The 22,951-nt window shown below is 39.9% G+C and overlaps 1 protein-coding gene across 1 annotated transcript in view; it reads right to left on the reverse strand.

Annotated features, from left to right (window-relative positions):
- Positions 1-5,381: 5,381 nt before the first annotated feature.
- Positions 5,382-22,951, reverse strand: part of LOC131787495 (uncharacterized) — a 122,944-nt gene continuing 105,374 nt past the window's right edge. Inside the window, exons 111-123 of the mRNA XM_066171922.1 lie at positions 22,200-22,418; positions 20,191-20,403; positions 19,684-19,893; positions 18,598-18,822; positions 14,003-14,186; positions 13,341-13,550; positions 11,710-11,972; positions 10,206-10,407; positions 9,047-9,295; positions 7,968-8,236; positions 7,166-7,497; positions 6,109-6,385; positions 5,382-5,455 (exon numbers count right to left, since the gene is read on the reverse strand). Coding sequence (XP_066028019.1) covers positions 6,125-6,385; positions 7,166-7,497; positions 7,968-8,236; positions 9,047-9,295; positions 10,206-10,407; positions 11,710-11,972; positions 13,341-13,550; positions 14,003-14,186; positions 18,598-18,822; positions 19,684-19,893; positions 20,191-20,403; positions 22,200-22,418 — 2,837 coding nt within the window. The 3' untranslated portion in view covers positions 5,382-5,455; positions 6,109-6,124. The remainder of the gene's footprint in view (positions 5,456-6,108; positions 6,386-7,165; positions 7,498-7,967; positions 8,237-9,046; positions 9,296-10,205; positions 10,408-11,709; positions 11,973-13,340; positions 13,551-14,002; positions 14,187-18,597; positions 18,823-19,683; positions 19,894-20,190; positions 20,404-22,199; positions 22,419-22,951) is intronic.

Raw genomic sequence — 22,951 nt, forward strand, 5'->3', positions numbered from 1 at the left:
AGTTTTCAGAGTGATTTTTTACATAAACAGGATACCTTAAAAATTCTGGGTGACTGACAAACCGGAAGGAAATAGTTTTATTTTCTCATCACAAATCTTGAAATGGTATTCCATGGATCATTTATTTTGAAAATTGTCCTACTCGAGGTTGTATGCACACTTAATATGTCAAGACATCCTTTCATAACTGAAATAAACAATAAATATTTGTAATGCAAATCAACATTGCTGGGGCCTCACCATCAGTTTTTAAAATTATGCTATGAAAAAAGGGGGAAGAGAAGGTCTCAGTACCTTTGAGCAGGTAGAGACACTCCCTGTGTTTTGAGGAAAAAATTAAAAGTACAACAACACTATTTCACTGTTTTGCTCAGCTTGGCCGGTCGAACCTCAAATGCAGAGTAATTCTGTCAGTTCAAAAAATAAAAAACAAAACAAAATAAAAACAAACAGATGCACCCACAAAAAACAAAAACACGGCGAAAACAAGACCACCATAAATGTGACATTTAGGTCACGGGAAAAAGGAAATGATCATCAACTAAAGAGGCTCTTGATTGTTAAACAAATTCTCCTTGTCAGCACCTTAGGAAATGTAAAGAGAACAGTATGGAGAATATACGCACTGATGTTAGGTTGTAAAGGGTTAACATAAAAAAAAAACCACGCAAGAGCTTTGTCTGCGCTTTGCCACCACTTAATTACAATTCATGCCTTACAAAATTGCCTGAAAAAAGTAGAGAAGTAACGGTTGTTGCTACCCTGTTCGTTTTATTTTTAATAATGTAAACAATTTTTAAAAAATTGAAAAAAACCAATATTTTCCACCATATTTTAAGACAGTGAAAATCTTTGTTTTCTCAAATGCTTTACACCTAAGTTAACATTTTTTTAAAGAAACAGTTCATCACACGTAGAATCTTTACAGCGATGTAACAAATTTCCTATTTAACAGCCGGGGGAATTTGAGCTGGAAAACAAAAGAGACAAAACACATATAAGTAATTTTCAAAAATATCTCAACATTAAGGATTGCTAAATAATTCAATAATCCATACATTTGACGAGACGTTTGAGTCAGTCACGACAACTGAAAATTCTCATTGCGTAGCAAGGATCATAGTGCCACGTGACTACTGTTACACTAAGAATCACTCTAAAGTTTCTTTCCTCAAGGCACAGAAGAAAAGCTTTCTAAAAGTAACAAACAAACAAACAATCAAACTGATGAAAATTAATTTTTTTAAAGTTTCTTTCCATTTGAGAAAGAGAAAATGGGAATACAGAAGGGGACTGGGGAAAATCAGAGCGTCGGCCGGCATCTGTTTCTTCCACTGCAAACGGAAGCGGAAGTCTGTTTCTCTAGACCTCCACAAATTGAATGATTATTTCCTCTAAGGCTGTCCATCATTCAATTTTTTTATCTCGTCTACTCAACGTGTTGTCGCATAACTAGACCAAAAAAAAAAGAGTTAGAAAGTACACTACTTACATCATCGCCTCTCATTCCATCACGGGTAGAGAACAAATCCAACGTCTTCACCAGACCATCTCTAATATCAGTCCAGCCACCCCTGGTATTCTCTAATCTTTTCAACTCGTCTAGAAGCTTGTCTGAATCGAGCCACTCGTCAAAGTAGATTTTGATACTTTCTTTAGTCGTGTACTGCAGCAAAGCTACGTGGGTTCCATCTGATGAGATAGAAAAGGCCTTGATGAAATCTTTGACAAAATCTTTGGTCTGACGGTATTCACTGTCGTCGATTAAACTGAGCCATCTATTGCGAATCCTACGTCAAACTTGACATATCTACTGCAACTTGACATGTTACAAAACACAAATAATCGCGTTGATTGATCGAACTTTAAATTAAGGGACCACTCATTATCTATCGTCGGGGGTAGGCGTTTTAAGAACTTTGTGTTTTTGGGGGGGAGGGGATCACATGGCTTTCAGGGAGAACGGAGAGGGTATCAGTCGATATCAACATACTATGGAGGGAGGACTGTAGAAAATTGACTGCCAATTAACTGCCACTGAGGGGGGGGGGGGGAATAAGAATATTAAAGAACCTTATGGGGGAATCAGATCAAATTCATGGTGACACTACCAAAGACCGGCAAATCTCCTCCCTCCCCCCCCCCCCCATAAATAATGACCAGTTCCTAAGTGTAAAGAAAAATGTTAAAGATTTGCCATAAGGTAACAAATGAAAAAAATTATTGTTACAATCTTACTTGGAATTAAGTACTGTGTGCTGGTATCTCCTGATTTGCAGTCCCAACGGAAAGTTCCTCTCTCTCATTACGCACGGACCATCATTTTGGCAAGGCTGATATTTACATCTGCACCTCGTTACATTGACGAACAATCGAGTGGGGACTTGTTACTGTAGTTCCGCAAAACTTACTGATCACCCCCATCCTTTAGCTAAGCTAAGCAAGTCAATCTATATTGTGTGTAGAACTCGGCGCTCTTGAAAACTTCAATTCCATGATGGAGATTCTCATCACTCGTTTGTTTGACAATAGGACGATGTCTTCTGGAAAAGTTGTTTCGTCCTTCCGACCACATTGCATGCAGAGTATCGTCCAAAGTGGCAGATCATCGATTTCTACGCTTGCTCAGACGTCACAGGTTGAATAACTATTGAAAGCTATTTGAAGGAAACCTAATACAATTCTCCTTCAATTCTTCTTATCTACTACATGCACCCCCTTATCCTGACCCGAGAATTTCCATTTAGCGTGTAGGGAGGTGTCTTGGGACGAATATTATTGCTTCTTCTTCTAAATGTCAAAATTTATATTCAAAAATCAAAATTTCGATGTGTAAGAACTTCATCTGTCTCGGTAGTACAGACTCGGAAACCACAAGACTCGACCAGAAAATCACTCTGAGAATTAGTATCGCTAGAGCTGCGTATGGGAAACTGCAGGAAAAGACTGTAAAGAAATCAACTTGTCAATATAAGGTATACCGAGCTGTTGTGCTTCGCAAACTCCTGTGTGGTGAGGAGACTTGGACCATGTATTAGTCCGGCACAAGTGAAGAAGCTTACATGCCCACATGATGCGCTATCTCAGGGAGACAATAAACATTATATCTTGGAAAGACAAAACAACAAACAAAAAAGATTTTGAAGACGGCAAGTCTCTCAACAATGTTTGACATATGGACTCAGATGACGGCCACGTAGAGATGATGGACTTCGCGCGATAAACGGAAACAAAACTACCTTGCCTGAACGTATCTGCTTAATAATGCATCTTTCAAAGAAGTTTATTTACTTGACAAGCACTCTTACAGACATAACGAGAGTAAAAACTTTTAAGGTAAATCTACCTTATCTGTTTAAAAATGCAGATTTCGAAGATTGTCAATGCGCTTAACTGACCCTTTTACGAACATAATGAAAGCGGAAAAAAATGGTGAATTACCCACATGTAACGTTCATTTCAACGAAAACCGATTAGTTGCTCGCATTAATTTCCTTCCTGAAAGTGACTCATTTTTGACCCAAGCAGAATTTGAATATCACCGTAATTTACAGTCAGTTCTTAAGCTTATTTAGGGCCGAATGCCAAGTCTCCTGGTCCGTGCTAGACGAGCAAACATGGTGCTTGTTTTTTTTTTTTACCGGGACCATTAAAAACAAAATATAGGCGTCCAGGAACTCGTTGTCCAAAGTGCAATGTCACGCATATTCCTTGTGAAGAACTCTGCTCTCCTAAATAAGATGTACCAGGTTTGTAAATGTAACCAACTCACTACATTACAGTCCGTGACAATGTCGACGGTAAGGAATACGAAAACTCCATAGTTGTTGTTGCACGCTTTGACTTAACAGAGAGGCAAAAACTTATTTCACCCATATGCTCGTTCAATGATATACGCTGCCAAAACAAGAAACTCTTCTGATTAGTGTTGGTGACAAGTCGATCCAATGCAACCAAAAATTGAAATTGTATAGAAAACTAGATAACTTTTATTTTTTCGACTAAGTTGATAATGTAAATTGGCCACAAAGAGTTTCAAAGCTGACATTTCGAGCGTTAGCCCTTCGTCAGATCGGCTCAGTTGATAAAACAAAATTATCTTGTAATAATCCCTTACTGACGTAGCATCACAGTTTCTTTAGAAACTTACCCCCTTTATTACATTTGAAAACTGCTTAGGTTTCAGAAAAGAATACTTAGGTGGAAGAAGAGGAGGGGCACGTGGCATTTATGTTGCGCATTCTCCATACATGTAATGCTCTATTGCGCTTCACAACACTTTTCTGAGGCCTTTGCCCCGACTGTATTGAGCAGTAAAATTTTTTTTATCTGAAATTTTTAATATGTTCCGAATTTTCGAAACAAGGCCAGACTAAGGCACCAGGATCACTTTGCGAGAGGTGCGTGGATTCTTTAACGTCTCCTGCTCACCAGTGCAGGGAAGATGCAGGAGACGGGGCTTGCGATTAATCGTCATTATCCGCAGAGACTAGCGATCACAACCGCGTAAAGGCATGTAGCCTCAGGAAAGCTGTGTATGGTGATACTAAAACGAAACACTTTTAGTCTGTCTTGAGCAGGATTTGACGAAAACCTATTGCATACCAGTAAGTCGGAATCTTTTTGTCATTGTGTCATTCCTCCCCAGTCTTCTTTCACATTTTACTGAAAAACTAAATGGGCATGGACTCGTGACAAGTTTGGCTCAAAGTGTTTGCACTCATCAATCGCGTAGAAATCATATTATTGAAAATAAATCTAACAGTGAACACCGCGTACCACCATCTTAGAACTCTAAGAAATCTTAAGGGACCATTTATCTTAACAAAGTTCCCTCAGCTCGTCTAGTTCTTGTTCATGAACCCTTTAACCCCTAAGGGTGACTAGGATCTAATTTCTTCATACAGTATCACCACTGAATTACACATTGAGGTCATGAGAATAAAGGAAATGATCACTAACTAAAAAACTCGCTGATTGTGAGACAAATTCTCCTTGTCAGCACCTTAGTAAATGTACAGAGAACAGTATGGAGAATATGAATGCTGATGTTACGGTGTAAAGGGTTGAAAACACACTCAGTGATATCTTTCTTTCGATGGTAAAAAAAAACCACACAAGAGAATTATTTGCCCTGTTTTATTGTTTCAAACATTCCAGACTTTAAAGTAGTTATACAATTCAGAACAGCAGAAACTAAAGCTAAACTAAAATAATGTATGAAAGTTGCATCTATCCCAATTGGTTTCTCTTTGAGTATGTGTTGCTTACAAGTATAAAAAAGTAACTTCTTCCTAAATCAAATAATTAAAATACGTTCTTTTCTACAAGCTTTAACGTCCTAAGCTTAGAATATAGTTGTAGCATAGCTTTTCTTCTTAAAAAAAAAACCCAATCTTCTATTTGGGTTATAGCAATGGAGCAATTTTCTATTTTAAGAAGGGAAACATTTGGCCTGCAAAACAAAAAGATAGCAGTATCTTAGTAATGCTGAAAAAAAAAAAAAATAAAGGTAAAATTTGGCAATTAAAATGTATTCATCCCTATTACGTCTTCTCGATGAGCTAAGTTATATTTTGTCTGTAAAGTTTGCATTTCAGTATGATCATGGAATTCTAAGCCGATCACGATGACTGAAAATTCATTTTGGACATTACGTGACAAGGGTCACAACAGTCGTCGCGTTACTGCTGTCACACTATTTTTTTTTGTGCAAAGATACCGCATTGTATTTTTTTAACATTTCTTAAGAGTGAGAAAAAAAAGGCATGTGAACTGTAAAACGAGGAACACCTGTTTTTCACCCTCCAAGACTTTGTCAGCATTCTAGAAGTTCTTCCATAGTTCTGTCATTCCCGCTCCCTTCCCTTCCATTCCTATCACCCTGAGGTCGTTGAGAGTGTTTTTAGTAAGGGCGGAGTGCCCGAGAATAATATTTTAATATGTGCATTAAGGGTCTAACGCGATACATATTGTCTTCATTTACAAGGAGGACAGCGCTCTCACCAAAGTGCCATACCGTCTCCAACATTTATCAAACCAGAAGGGACGCAAGAGGGTGGGATCACATTCACCCTGCACCCTAAGCAAAATCCCGTGTCACCTCACCTTATACCGTTGGACGTTATGGAAAATCATCTTCCTTGCACTCCCTGGGACTCAGTTTGTCTATGAGCAGTTTCAGCTCCTCGAATTCCTCTATTTCGAAAACCTCGTTCGGACTGGAGGCGATTGTCAGCAGTTCGCCGCGACTTACTGCATTCCCCACTCCAACGGCAATCGACGTCATCCCCGGGATGTTCTTGATTCGGTTCGAGTATACACTTAAATCCTCCCCAGGGTTTGTATTTTTGCCGTCCGTGAAAAATATAAACAGCTTTTTCACCTGAGAAAAAGGAAATAATTCATCATAGGTTAGAGATTGCGAAGTAAAGTAGCCAGACGTACCACAGGAGTTCATCCCGGCTTCAGTGGAATAAAGTGATTAGGGGTATCGCATTCCTCCAGCCTCCCCTCCCTAGATGGGTTGTTTGTCTATCGCAAGTTGAGCAAAGTACCAACTAGCCTGTTCCAGGCGTTCAGGAAGTTAAACGGAACACGAATGTAAACGGCTCGTCGTCACAGAGGAACGAAAAAAAAACTATGAAGGTTTTGGTCCACTCTGCCGCATTTATCTCGCTCCGTTTTACAACTGAAAGCGTGGAACAAGTCTTATAGTAATCTTATCTGACCATGCAATGCCAAAAAAATGGTGCTCGGGATGATAGTCCATAGATAGCCACCTGGGTCCCAGCCAGGGGTTCGACCCAGCCCTCTGCTTACCCAAGCCAGAGCACTAACCAATGGATTTCTGCGTCTTCCTACTTACTAAAAGTATACACCTATTGTAAATTTTTACAACATTTGTTTGTAAGTTTTGTCTGTTTCGGTCAACTTTCGTACTCTCTGCAGCTTTCCTGATCTCAAGCGAAAATACATAACGTTGCCATAAATTTGCAAGGAAAAAAGTAAGATAAAAAGAAATATCGGGAACTGTTCATTCCACTAAAGTTATTTTTCAGAAACGGAATTATTACTTCCTTTAAGACTGTCCATCATCATTTAATTTTTCTTCTGTGTAATCGACTGACGAGACCGAAGAATTGTTGATAAATCAAATACTTACATCATCGCCTCTCATTCCAGTTCTGGTTGAGAACATCTCCAACGTCTTCACCAGACCCTTTCCGATATTAGTCGAGCCACCATTGGTATTCTCTATTTGTTCCACCTTATCTAGAAGATCTTTTGGATTGAAATAATCGTCGTCAAAGTACAATTTGATAATTCCTATAGTCGCGTACTGCAGCAAAGCCACATGGGTTCCATCCTCGGCGATGGAAAAAGCCTTGATGACATCTTTGACAAAATCTTTGGTCTGACGGTATTCGTTGTCGTCGATTGAATTTGAGCCATCTATTGCGAATCCTACGTCAAACTTGACATTTCTACCGCAACCTAACAAGATAGAAAACAACATTAATCCCGTTTACTATATGGCAAGGGAGTCTTGGGTTAAATCCGATTGTTCTGATTGTTTCTTTCTCGGTCGGGATTTCACCGCACAGACCGTTGAAACGGTCGTAAGCCGTAAATTTTTGTTCTCAAAAGCCGGCAAATTCAATACTTACAACTAAAGCTTCGAAAAGGAAACCTGCAAGTGTGCTTATTCTTTGCAAAGACACTCCCCAAAGAGTCGATCCTCGGTTTTTATGTTGTGGCCCCCTTGGAGCACTCGGTTCGCACTACCACGACCTCGGTCCAACATTTCCCAGTACGGCCCTCAGCCACGGTTAGTAAGAAATTACGGCTGACCGTACCTTAAATTGACTATACCGAGAGATGTCGAAGATTTCCCGCAAGGGGATAACGGAAAAAAAAAAAACAACAACAACAACAACGAAATAGAGGTACCCTGAAGATCTTACTTTTGATTTCGCAATGTGGGCCGGTAAATCCTAATTTGCAGTCACAACGGAAGTCCCTCTCTCTCTGTGCGCATATTCCGTCATTTTGGCAGGACTTGTCTTTACATCCGCACTTCATTACATTGACGAATAATCGAGCGGGATTTTGGTCTTCCCGTTGCGCAAAATCGACTGATATGTCCAGCGGTCTCTCGCGCAAATTTTCGTCTTCGGATTCGAAGTCCCGGATGCAGCCTTTAAAACCAGCTCTCACCCCAGTCCTTTGGAAACTGAAAGAAAAAGGAAAACATTTGTTGTTGAAGGTTATAAGGAAAAAATATTTACTTAATAGACCATCTGATTTTATTGTTCACTGCCATTGGTTCTCACCTTTCATAGATCATGCTTTTTAGGTGTCAACGTTTTTACAATTGAGTGTTTGCCAAGAACACAAAATCGTACTCACTTACTCCCCTTTTGAGCGAGCACGTCCTTGTTACATCATCAGGAAGTTGTATCGATGTCCACTAGTACTAATCATGTTCGTACGTATGTATTTGTTTGCGATATTAAGACAAGCTGGCCTAGTTCTACTCGAAGCTGGTTTAAATGGGGGCCTGTCTAAACAATGACAAGGCCAGGCCACAACACCGGGAGCTACGTTCCCTACTCTTTGAGAGAAGAGCGTGGGTTCTTTAAAGTCCCCTGCTAACCAGTACAGAGGAGATGCAGAAGACGGGACCTAGGGTCTAACGTCCTTATCCAAGAAGACTAGAATGTTTGGTCATTTCCAGATGTGATAGCAAAGGCAGCACATTCAGCACATTCTCCTCTGTAATTTTAAGACCCTGAGTTTTGGTCCGGTCGAGGGCTTGCACCTCGACCTCCTGCACGGCAGTCCAGCGCTCTACAACGCGAACTTATCAAGCGTGGTCATAACTTAAATTTGGTAAATCTAGGGAACAATATTCAAACGAAAGACATCCACTAGGGTAGTAAATATTCTTTTCGTGATTGTTGGAAACGAGCTGGTTACGCCAACTCAGGGCAGTAGCCAAGGATGACTGTTTGTTCTTCCAAATCGCTCTAGTGTCACTTACATGATTATAGCATCAGCTGAAGACCCTCCACCAATATACACACTTTCCTGTAGTAAATTGGAATATAGGTTTGTCGAGACGCCTGTTGCTCTGAGCGTGAAGATGTTGATGCCGTTAACTATCAAAGTCCCTAAGGCCTCGCCTCTGCCCACGATATCAATATACGCCTCGATATTGTGCCAATCGTTCAGTTTTAGGGCGAAATTCGTCTCGATTATCGCGAAACCTCCCCCTTGGCTTAGTTTGAACCTATATTTCAACAGGAAATAGATAACTTAATAAACTAATCTATCAATCAATCCGTCAGTCAGTCAATAAATGTCGGAATAAATAAGCTATTCCACTGGTGGGTCAGTTGGTTGGTCGGTCAGTCAGCTAGTCGGACGGTAAGTCAGCCACCCATTCAGTAAATTGGTCATTTATTCAGTCAGTTGGTGGTCGGTCAGTCAGTCAGACGATTAGTCGATAGCCAATTCGGTTTGTCAGTTACGACGATGAACCACACAGTCTATCAACCAGTCAAGATAGTCAATCAATTAGTCAGAGAGTTGGTCAGTTAGCCAATCTGTCAATACAGTAAATCATTTAGTCGGTTAGTTAAGAGAGCAAATCAAGAAGTAAAACTTGGCAACTTGTTAGTAAGTCAGTCAAACCCTCAGTCAGGAAATCGGTCAGTCAGTTACTCAGCCAATCAGACAGTCAGTCAGTCAGACAGACAGTCAGTCAGTCAGACAGACAGTCAGTCAGTCAGACAGACAGTCAGTCAGTCAGTCAGTCAGTCAGTCAGTCAGTCAGTCAGACAACGAGTCAATCAGTCAAACTGTTAACCAGTTGAAAGGCAGGCAGACATGCTCTCACGAAGGGCTAACGTTTGAAAAGTCAGCTTTAGAAACTATCGACTGAGACCAATTTACATGATCAACTTAGTTGATAAAACCAAATTATCTGTTTATACTCCCCCTCCCCACCAACGCAACACTAGAGTTTCATTACAAACTCAACACCTTTATTGACCAGACAGACACTCAGTCGGTCAGTGAGTCAGTCGGTTAAGTCTGGTGAGTCGGGTTATTTATTACCCTTTAGGTCTTGCCCATGTCAAAGATTTACATTCCCAACCCTTCCGTTAAAAAAAACGAGTAACGCTCTTCAACCATACCTGAATTGTATCACGCCATCAATCATGGCTAACGAAATGAAAGCGTTCGCAGATCCAGAGTACATGATAAGGCCATTATTTTGCTCAGGTCGAATACCGAAGACAGCACCGAAAACGTCTACCCTCGTCGAAAACATAAAATTCCAACGCCATTCCATGAAGGCACTGGTGATAGCTCCGCCTCGGAAGTAGGGCACATTAGCTGAAAAAAACAATGAAAAAAAAAACAACTCAAGATCTGCTGTAGAGGTTTCTTGAACTAAAAACAAGAGCATGTGGTTGGAACGGTACTTGAAATGTAAATCAATTTTCAAGCAGGCTAATGGACTCCAACTTAGAGGGGAGCCTTATTTTAGATTTGAGATTTTTATCCTATTTTATCGCATGATAAGTAAACACGGTTTCTGTTTGATTTTGTATTGATAGGTGCAAAGCCGGTGGCTAAAAGCATAGGTCAAGCGAAAGATAAGGTGTTTACCCAAGGTAGTTAATCCATGCATAACTATTACCACAATTATTTAAAGCAGAGTAAATTAAACGTAAAAAAGGATGGATTCCAATAACAAAGTCCACCCAGAACTTATAAAGTGATAGCCTTAATAAATAAACAAGCTATGTTAATAGATGCAAACTAATATAAGAGAGCAAATTAACAAACAGTGGAGAGCTATTGCATGCGAACTGATCAAATCGATCACAAAATAGAGAAAAGGGTTTAAACGGAAAAAAGCTTGAGTTAAGCTGTCACTGAATCAAATTGTATGAGTTCATAAAGCTAGTAAATAATCCCTTCTTTTGTTTGTGGTTGAGAAGAGTAAGTGCATTTCGCAGTGTGAGGCAAATGTTGCTCCAAATGAGGGGGCCTGGGGACTGATTCTCGAAGGTTCCAGTAATTAAAAGGACCCGGAAAAGCCGTTCTGCTTGCTTCCAAGATGGGATTTTCAAAAGTTTTGAAAATTATACAATAAAACTGTCAGCTAAAGAAACAAAATGGGCTGGTTAGAAAGCTAGAACCTACTTCTCTAATCTTTAAATTTAAATTTCATAATATGGCTTTGGGCCCGTTAAGTTACCGGGACTTTCGAGAAACGGGCCCCTTGACCCGAAGAGAAAAAGAGTATTTTTTTTTATCGAAGAGTAAATCTTTCAACCAAGTACACAAATAGCCGATACTCACTTCTATACTTTCCACACTTAACGTTTGCTTCCCATTTTTTTTTAAAAACACTCAAAGTCTTCCATATATTTCCAAATAACTAACAATGATTTTCTCTAGCAGGGGATATTTCCTTTAACTATTTCAAACCCGGTGGTTTATGGGTAATTTCTCCTTACATTATCAATCCACTATCAGGCATAAAGCTGATGAGAATAAAATACCGATGACAGGATATCCACTGATTAAACGCCAAATTTCCAGGGTTAAAATCAAAGGAAACGTATGGCAGGCAGTAAGGAGAAGATACATTCAAATATTGAGAATGAAAAGGTTGATGAGACATACCTCGCAGTTGACAACGATCACCCAAAAATCCTTTCGGGCAGTCACACCTGATTTGGTTGTCCAGAATAGAACAGATGCCGCCATGTTCACACGGACTCATGAAGCACATGTCTTCCGCGCCTCTTATCATGTTGAAGGTGTTCAGACCGCTCGAAGGTTGGCCCGTTCCTTGGTCAGATAATACCAAGTTATAATTCTCACCATTGATGGTAAGTTTTCTAATCAATCCATAGAAGCCAGCTGTTACTCCTTGTAGTCCAGTGCTAATGCAAAACATAATATTGATTTCAGAATTTTGTAAAAGCGAACGACTTTTCCTTATCTGTATATGAAACAACGCAGAAGTAAGATGTCTCAAGTTTAATCCACTAGTGGTCCGTAATCCACTATGGTCCATGCTCCAAGAGGCAGGGGGGGGGGGGGTGGGAGAATATGAAAATATGAACTTTGCCCGGCTCGGTTGGGGCATGAACCCGGGAGTGACATGTTGAACGCCGAAGAAAATGTCGATGAAAAAATGAATTTGTACTTTTATCTAGAATCTTGCGAATGGCTGGATGTGTTTGCCGTCTCTTACAGCAGCACACCTCAACTTCAGTAAAATGCATGTGAGCAGCGTTGAGTTTCAAATGAAAACTTGAATAATTTGCCGTTTGGATTTCCATTCTCTGGCCACGCAAATTTTTGTGATTTCAAGTTGTTTCTGTGCAGAGCACGGCCTAGAAGTGCACGAGGCTTCAAAACACACTTGTTACGCTATTTTTCTGTCCCTTAGATCTTTTGTTTGGCCACTTCCTCGTTGCCGTCTCCGTCGGGATTTACTTAACCCTTTAACTCCCAGAAGTGATCAGCATGAAACTTCTCCCTATAATATCCATACATTACCCAGCAAACAGGAAATGAGAATATTCAAACTTATCATGTAGAAGTTGTTATTTTGATCTTACACCAAATTCTCTTAACTAATTTACAAGGATATGTGTAGCAGCTAGAGGGGAGAAGTAACAATCAGATCTTGGGGGTTAAAGTGTTAAGGTCCTTATTAATAACACTTCAAGAGAACAAATAATTAAGCAATTAAAAAAGAAAACGGACTGTGACGGAAGTGGGCGGAAGGGCGGGAAAACTTGATCTCTCGCTGGTCGCTATGTCACAAGAAAACAACTATCAAGCGAACAAACAAAATCAGTCAACATATTTTCATCGAACAAACAAGAATTACTAGAAGTGTTTTCCTTTTCAGGCGGTAAGCGATAAGATTCTCCACATGCATTCATTTTAATCACTGCCTTAAGTCACCTGGCATTCATGAAAAATTCAACAGGTAAATTGACTATTTTACAGGTTTGAAAATTTCGAGTATCTTTGCACCTACCCCTCCCCTAACCCAACATTAACCCTAACTTGTTCTCAGTCAACTGTTATCAGGCTAGGGGAGGGGTAGGTGGGCAGTAGCTCAGAAACGGACATTGAGCCAAAATATCTTTGTTACCTGGCGTGCTGATCATGATCAAGGAGAAATGAATACTATACTGTAATCCTACTAGTTCGTAGGGGTGACTTACGAGAACACAGATGAACATAGGAAAGCACAAAGAAAATTCTTGCTTTTGACGCAGCCATTTCCTTACCTCCCTTGTTTGGTTACGATTCCTCCAAGGTACATCTTTAGTCTGATATCAAGATCGTTGAGGCCTGGAGGAGAGGCACCGTCGACACGTTCCCCATTCAGCACTAAGTAGCCATTGATACCTTTCCTGTACACACGCAGCTGGTTCCATGCATTTAAGTTCACAACTTGCCTGCTTACGATAACAGCCGGTCCTTTGCCCAGGTTATAACTGGAAGGATATGAGAAAATTTTTAGACACGTAATGCGCGCTAAAAATACAAAAAGGAAATTATCATCTGCAAGACGGAAAGCGTTTGCTTCAGTTGAAATTTAAATGAGACAGAAGGTTACACGTCAGCTGTATAAATCAGCACCTTCATCAGGGTCGACCATAAGGACACCTACGGAGATTGGGGAGAGGAGGGGGGGGGAACTAATTGACTTTCGTCCGAAGTTGCTTTCTCGTTGTCTCTGCCTGAGGCACATTTATACGGTAGGGAAGTCCACCGTTTTGTGAATAATACAATTCTACTATTAAATCAAATTGCAATAAAACGGGTAATTTCACAGCGTGTACTTACACAATTCCAGATCTTTTCTCTGCTCTTAGAAAAGTTGACTGCCAATAAAACCTAGGCTCTTGGGAAACGTAAAACTAATAGCGTTCCCTTGATTACATACCTAAAGATCACCCGCCCGCGTTTCAAGATGATGAAGATAAAATCTATACGCGGGTCTTGGTTATTCAGTATGATACCAGTGCGACTGATTGGTCGGAATTCCATTTCAATGTCTGTTTCTTTTTTGACACCTGACATAGGTCTGTATTCCAAGTAACCGTCACCTCTGAAGCCAACCGATTGACCTAACGAGAAGTGGTAGCAATATTTAAGCCTTGCGCTCCCGTTTGTGATTATAATACAAGTATACGCAATCTCAACAGATATTCTAGCAAAAAATTGATGAGAATAAACAAATTAATCAACTGGTGGGAGTTTCAAAAACGTTGCAACTTTGGAATATATTTTAAATATGTGTATATCTCTTTTCTTTCATCGTCAGTGTCTCTTTGAAAGGAAAGGAATATATATACTTAATAAATATTTTAAAATTTGCAACGTTTTTGAAATAGGGATGTATGTATGTATATATATATATGACACCAAGTTGTCCAAATGTTCTCACAAGGAAGAGAAAAGCACATGTTTTTGGAGTTCCGCCTACAAACTAGTGGGCCGTCTTCCACTACAATTCATGAAAAAAAATAATTATAGGCATTAACATGATTTCTCTTACAATTTGGTGTTAATAAGCACGATTAAATTTTTAAAATAAAACAAGATTGCACGAATCCGAAGGGCGAGTGCAATTTGTAGTCTTTGAAAATTTTATAAGTGCTTATAACACTAAATTGCATGAGAAATCATGTTATTACTTGTCAATGATGTTTATAAAACAATATCAGAGAAATTTGAAAGCTTACGCGTCCAATCTGTAATTTGCATTCGTGTTACAGTTTTGCACTATTGTTACATGAGAATGCTCTTCTTCAGCAAATCAAACGCGCGTAGTTTTTCAGGTACATTATTAATGTAGTAAATTCGCCACGATCGTCATACTGAAGCAAATGGCAAAATACGACGACGATTCGTTCCGCCCTCTAGGCATTTTTGGAAGCTTGTTCTCCACCATAACTTTACGTTCATCCCAGCTTGAACAGAAATTGGAATCCCACCGCTTTGGTTCGATCAACGTTCATTGAAATTGTCTAAAGAACGTTATTTTCTCCTGTTCAATGGTAAAATCGTGGATACATGACACGAAATTAAACTTCACAGTTAACTTTTTTCCTTTTTCCTTTTTTTTTCTTGGAAGACAACAGAGTTCAGTGTTGTTCGGAGAGTGATCTTCCTCAGCCACTGGAACCTACAGTACATCAAATATTGTTTCTTGGACGCCATATAAGAAATATTACCGGAGAAAACAAGCAAGGTTACCTTGGCAGTTCGATCATATTGTCACCCTTGAGAAACATCACACCTCCAAACACAATGGCAGAGGAAAACAAAAGAATAGAACCTTACGAAATGGTAGGAAAAGGTTGTAGTCTAATCAAGCAAAGACTAAAAGTCAGAAAACACCAAGAAGACCAATTCAGACCATTAGGAAAGAAATAGAAAACTTACGGGGAGTTAGAGACCTGGAAACGAACTGTTCGGCGACTGCGCGTTTGGTTGGCGATCGTACAGACCTCCTAGCAGGACGCGGACAGTTCCCACCGACGCAAACTAAGTATAACACCATAGATAAAACACGGGGACAAAAGTAAGGTGGCAATGAACTAAAGGAAATTACTTTCAAGACTCGAGTGTAAAAAAAGCAAGAGAGATAGATTTTCTTTAAGCCATCTATCATACATCGAGAAAAATGCAAAGGGGCGTTTAAGTAAGGAAAAAAGCTTCTATATTACTGTTTCAGGGCATATTCACAAAAGAGAGGTGTGCTCTTGAATTACACACAAGTACGGATCTAGGAGAGGGGTGCAGGGGTTGTGCATCCCCACCCCCCAATAAATTCCGGGTTTTTTTATATAACTAGTACTGTGCAAAAGAAAATTTTAAAAATTAGATGTGGTTTATTAGTGTTGAAGTAAAACATGACACAAGGTTAAAGAATTTATGTGAAACCCTGTACAAATGGTAGTTTGGCAATGAAATTTCGAGCATAAGCCAGTATGTTCGTTAGGTCAAACTTCAGTGACGTCACTCCTTAGAGGTGAAACCCTTCTTCAAAAAAAGGCTGGACCTGCTCCAGGAAAACAAACTCTTTCCCAGTTGGGAAAACAAAATTTCCAGATGCTGGTAACTACGTACCACACTGTCCCCGTCTGGCCACAGTGATGCGAGTTTGAGTTCTACAAGATTCTACTTGAAGTGTGCACTTATTAAGATAGGTCTGTCTGTTGGAACCACACACAGGATCGAAAGACAGCGGGCACTGTCTAGGACAGACACACTCCAGAGAGCCGTCAAGCTGCGCTTTGCACTCAGCATAGAAGTCACATTTCAGGAGAGCACAAGGAGCTGGGTAAGAAGAGGAAGTAAAGAGGAAAATAGAGATCGTTATTTCTTGTACATATTATGGAGCAGTATTCTGTCCATTACGTTCCAACGATCAAAGGAGAAGAAAGAAGCACTTCTTGAAAGAAAAGTGCAAACTTAAGAAAGTAACTTGAGTAGAAGTGCAAAACCAAGTTTTTTCAAATATATTCGTATGAGAAAGAAGTATCAAACAGCATAAAAAAGTTTATGAGTGAAACTGTGTATGCTAAAGATCCTTAATACTTCGTAAACGACAAAGCTGTACGGTTAAAAGTAACCAGAGTGAAGAAACAAACGCAAAAAAATAAAGGAAGTGCTCTACTAAAGTGTGACAAAAGATCAAGACTTCACATCGTTCTCAAGGTGCTGGGGAAATAGAAAAGATTCTGCTTTACATGCATGCCTCACGCAACTTACTACAAGCTCCTTTCTGCAACACAACAAAGCTCTTTCGCTGTTTGCAGGCGTCCGCCCGAAGAAGACATTCGTTGATGTATGTTTTACCGTTGCTTCCACAGACAAGATCTAATTTCAGATCACATCGTTCATTGCACACACAAGCTGCCTGTCCGTCAGGCCTCTCCACGCACGTGGAATAGAAGTTGCACTTGATATCAGCGCAACCCACGACTAGGAGAAGTAAAGGTAACAGCAGGGAAATGAATGCAAGAAATATTAGGACAATGAGAAAATATTTTGGTAAAGTTTGCAGCTCTTAAACTTAAAGTTTGAAAAGAATGAGCCATAACAAAAGCGTAAAAGAAGAGTTGAGAAAATAGGAGGACGTCAAGTTCTCTTACAACATCTTCCTTCACGTGCGTGCATCACTGTGCCATTTGTTAGACACGTGTCTAGATCCAGAGCACAGCGGTTAGCATAAGTCTTCTTATTGGTACCACATACGGGTTTGTAAGACAACGAGCAGCCGAGAGGGCACTGGCACGATTCGGACCCATCCTCCAGAAGAAGACATTTGGCGCCGTGTTGGCAGCGGGAGCTATTGCATGCTGGGAAGAGGTAGTAATAATTGGAACATTATAACAGAAGATTGGAGGATGGTAAGACCCCTAAATGAACGCGGAAAAACATTCACTTGCGTTTTATTGCGTAGCGAAATAAGCGAATTACAAAGGACAGAGAAAAGGGGCACAGGTGAAGACAAAAGAGACAAAAAGTCATTAAGAATATTTGATGAATAACTAATTTCTTTTAATTGTCACTATGAAAAAATAGAAGACGTTTTTAAGGTGACTCAAACATGAAATATTTTCAAATGAGCGGTTGCACGATTACGGTAAAAGTATTTATACTGGTGATAAAAGGTTTAGTAAACACTGTTCAGCTCACAGTAAACTTTAAAAGCAATGCAAAGAATTCCTAAAAATAATTTTTTAAAATTACCATAATTATTGACCGAAGAACATTACGGCACTTACAACAACGACCGTGCTGCGCCACGGAAATATGAGTCTGGGTAAGACAGGCATGCTGCTTAAGAAGGCAGTGGTTTATGTAAGACATTTTGTCAGTACCACAGACCGGCTTGTATCTAAAGTGACACCTTGGGCATCGACAGCGGGTTGCGGTGTTGTTAACAAGCTCGCAATATCCACCGTATTTGCATTTGCCTTCATGACAAGGGACTTCGAAGATTAGAACAGATTAAAGAGGTTAGTAGATTAACATGACATTCGTCAAATTTCTACTCATCAATTTTTACGCAAATGTTTTCATAAAATGTTCTTCGTTTGTTGGGTAGTATTTCTATGTATGAAAACTTGTTAAGTGCTTCAATAAACAATAATTTCTCCCACGTATTGCTATAATTAGGTGGTTAGTGCAGTGACCTGGAACGTCAGCGAAACGACCTATGAGATGTTAGCGAACCGACCTGAAAGATTGGGGAAACGACTCAAGCTAAGTCGTTAACGGACTGGTCATTAGCGAAACAACCCGTAGGCGAAACGACAACATTTCTGAAAGTAAGTAAGTAAGTCTGTTGGACATTAGCTTAGAGCTTTGATTAGCTGGCGGGTTGGTTGGTCAAATAATTCAATAGACACAGTTATGGTGAAGCGATCTGCAAATCAGATTTAAACAGTCCTACCAGAACTGTGTGACATTAAACAATGAGCTATAGAAGGAAATTGAGGCAACAAGGGAATCTTTACTTACTTTCGCAGTAGCCCTTGTGGGAGACTCTAATAACTTTGTTCCTTTTACAAGAGTCTCTCTCCAATTCACAAGTGTTACGGTAGCTTTTTCCATTACTCCCGCACACAAAATTCAAGGACGTAGGACAAGACCTTGGACATGCACAGTCTGCTGTACCATTAGCCGCAATAACGCACTTCGCGTGAGGCGGACAGGTCCTGAGAGCGCAAGGATTCTGGGGACTGTCTACAACCCCAAAGAAGAAAGAGCGATGATGCGAGAGAGAAAAAGGAAAAGCGAGTCAAAAGAAGAAAAGCCCAAAAGTAGGAGGAGAGGTTGAAAAAAAAGAGATCATCAATCATTCGTTTTAAATTCATAAAAGGAGACGCACCGGTCTTACAGTCAGTGCTCCAGACCCCTGCGTCCAGAGGTTCAGGTTCGAGACCTGGCCAGGTCATCGTGTTGTGTGTTCTTGGGAAAGACACTTTACTCTAACCATACCCCTCTCCACCCCAGGAGTATAAATAGGTACAGGCGAACTGCCGGGGAAGCCTGATGAAGGGGGCGGGGGGAAGTGGAGGGAGGGTTATCTTCGATAGACTGGCGTCCCATTCAGGGGAGAGTGGTAATACTCCTAGTCACTTCATGCTATTTAACCGGGATAAGGTGGGTGACAGAATGCAACCCTTGGCTCGAATACAGACTTATCCTATTTCACCACACGATGGAAATTAAATTAAGTCTTATAGGATACCCGTACCTATCACCAATTTTAGTGGCATGAAATGGCTACTATTATTTCTATTTCCCCCTGGATTGGATGCATCCAACAGTTTACTGGTATCCATTCATTCTCCCTGGTGGAGAGGGGCGTGGAGAGAGAAATGTCATCCAAGAAAACATAGCACAATGACACAACCCAAGATTAAACTGGATATCTGTCGATCAAGACTCCAAAGTTCTGACCGCTGAAGTCACAGCGTTGCGTCGAAAAGAGATTAACCATAACTGACGTGAAATGTTTGGAAAAGATACAAGAAAAAAATAAGCTATCTTATGAATTGAATGTCGCAGTGAGGGTAAAAATGACAAGTGTTGGTCTCATACCACACGTTCCCTTGTAAGCTGCTGTAATGTTTGTATTTGATTGACAAGCTTCCAGTTGGAGAGCACACAGGTTGAAATAACTCTTGCGATCCGTGCCACAAAGTGGCTCATAAACCAGCGGGCATTTACCGGGACATACGCAGACGGCGGAGGTCCCGGACTGAGAAACACACTTAGCATATGGCGGACATGTCTTGGAGTAACAAGGATCTGAGAATTAACAATGAAATTAAGGAAGAAAAGAGCGAGAATAACAGAAAAATATTTCAGCAGAGAAGAACAAGAACTGGTTGAGACTATGAAAACTACACCCTGATGAAATGACTGAAAATGGAAAGGAAGTGTTGTACTTGCGTGCAAAGCTGGTTAAAAATAATGTGTTTGGTCAAGAATAGACTTCTTAGTACATTCAAATAAAGTGAAAGTTTCTCTTAGTGCTAGGCAATTTTAAGCTAAAAGAATTAAGATTGAAAGAACAGACACAGTCAGAGTAAATGTGCAACTTACTGCAATTCCCCGCGCGAAAAACGGACACGTTCGCTTTTCGGTTACATGAAGTTACTTTCAACTGACACTCGTTGATGTAAGTTTCTCCATCACTGCCACATACAGGGCGTGGCTCATAGGAACAGTCTTGTGGACAGACACACACTCCGATGGTGGTATCATTAGTGGACACACACTTTGCATAGCGCTGACACGTGACCGTAGAACATGGCGCTGAGAGAGTGTAACGAAAAAGTAAAGAGGAAAATATAGAGAATTGACTGAATAAAAAGTGGGAGGGAAACAGGCAAATTGTTAAAAGATAAAACTAAAAGGCTTGGCAGCCGAAGGTGCGAAGATCTAAAAGTGCTCTCTAAAATCATGAAGATCTTGTCTTGTCTTGAGGAGAGTTCGAGACGTCATTTGTTGGTAGACATCGTTCAGTTGATGGAAGATTGTTTGAGGGACAAATGGAAATAACAAGAGACTAGATCAAATCAATAAACATATATTATGGCAAGAGGCATGCCAGAGCGCTTAAAAGATTGACTGTAAGAAGATCATTCTTGGGATTGTTCTAAGGTACCTTAAACGAAATCTCAGAAATATATTAGAGAAGATATCATTAGCTCGATTTACAAAGAAGGAAATCACAGAAGACATAAAAACTCACTACATTGGCCTTGGTGTAGCATGGTTGTGTTTCTCTTCAATGCACAAGCTGATATTTTGAACACGCATTCATTCAAATATGTCTTGCCATCACTGGCACATACGGGATCAAACATGAGAGAGCACCGCTTTACGCATGAGCACTGCGCTTCTCTGTTACTGTCAAGTGTACACTCAGTGTATGGTGGACACTGTTTTGTAGAGCATGGATTGTCTGTGTGGGAAGGATAGAAAATCCGCGACACAAATTGTTAAGCTCGGAGAGAAAAAGGAATATTAAAAGAGTGTTAAAAGCAAACTACAGAAAAATATTCCAGCACAATGCATCGAAACACAAAGAATCAAAGAGATAGATTGAACTTTCGGTAGTAATTCAACAGATAGGCACGCAAGGCGTGGATCAAGTTCTCAGGATGTGTTATCACTGGACATTCTTATGTCTAAATCTAGTTTAAGACGTTTGAAAATCATACCAGCCTTTAGATAAATTTGATAAGAATACAACTGCATAGGAAAAAGAAGCACTCTTTTCTCTTGTCGCCGTTGAGTGGTTACAACTTCCAAGTCCTTCTATGTTCAGAAGAAACCGTTATAAACAAACGAATTGAACAAATCGAACTAACTTTGTCGAACGAACTAAACTGACCAAACACAGCTCACCAAGGTCACTTGTGTCTTCAAGCCAACAGAAACACAGCTTTTCTGACCTAAAAACAGTCGACTGGAGCAGTCGTCCTTACTAGACTCTTATGACGTGTTCTGCTCATGTCCACTGTCACAAACTCTTCAGGACGTACCTCATCCAAACGATCACCTTATGATCTATAACTTAGGAGCCCTGACTGCGTTCCAGAAAAACACGTTTAAATCGCATAATCCTTTTCTTTCGTTGTAGTTGCTGCTGGAATGCTGAAAACATGAATAGTTATCATATTCTCTATTTGTTCAACTTACCTCGTTCTGAACAGTGTCGGAAAGAAATCCGTGAGAGTCGTGAAAAAAAGAACACGAAAGAAACATTGGTTAGAATAAAAACAATCTAAGGATGAAAACATACAATGAAACTTATTATTTGAAAAGTCAGAACCTACATTCCCGAAAAAAGATTTAAAACCCATTTGCGAATTAAGTTGAAATCAAAAACGAACGTGATAATATTTACAAAAAACGTAAAACATTTAGCTTAACTTTTCAAATTAAACGGCCTATAAAAAAAAGCTCATGCAAAAGACTAAATATGAAAGTGACTGTTGATTGAGCAAGAGTGGTAAAAGCATTATTCAGGATAGTTAAAATCTAACACCAATCCCGGTAATTGTAACCATTCTTCGTTTATCTTTGTACAACATTGCACATACCACAGACTCCTTTGTTCTTGACTGTAATCGACCTTTTTTCCTTGCATGATTTCACCTTCATATAACAATCATTGTCGTATTGCAGGCCATCGGATCCACATACAATTTGATTTGATTTCAAAGAAGAACAATCCTCCTCTTTGGGACACTGACATTTGGGTTTTCTATCAATGGTGTCACATTTGGCGTGGAATTCACACTTGACATCTGCGCAAGTTTCTGTTTAACAACAAAAAATGAAAACTGAGAAGACTGTTCTTTAAGGTGTGGTCGAATTTTCAAACGATTTCGCAAGGGTGAGTTGCTTAGAGATTAAAGAACATTGCAGGTGCTCGAAAGCAAGTGTAATTTGAAGTCTTTGGAAAAACTAACGAGTGATCATCTATTCCAAATTACACTCAAAATTACTTGATTGTTTGGTAACTATATACCCTTAACCCGGCCTTTAAAAACCTAGCATCAGCATGCATATTCTCCATACTGTTCTCTATACACTTCCTGAGATGGTGACAAGGAGAATTTGTTTAACAATCAAGAGCTTCTTTCGTTGGTGATCATCTATTCTATTCTAGTAACCAAAATGAGGGATTCAGGAGTGATACAACAGGGAGAAATTAGATACTCATCACTCTTAGGGGGTTAAAGTGTAGATATCACTTTTAAGTATTCGTTTTAAACTCTTTGCACCCGATATAAACTTTCCGCACTGTTATTTACTTTACTTGTTGGTCAGTTACATCTATAACCACGTC

The sequence above is a fragment of the Pocillopora verrucosa genome, chromosome 9, assembly GCF_036669915.1.
Source record: "Pocillopora verrucosa isolate sample1 chromosome 9, ASM3666991v2, whole genome shotgun sequence".
NCBI lineage: Eukaryota > Metazoa > Cnidaria > Anthozoa > Scleractinia > Pocilloporidae > Pocillopora > Pocillopora verrucosa.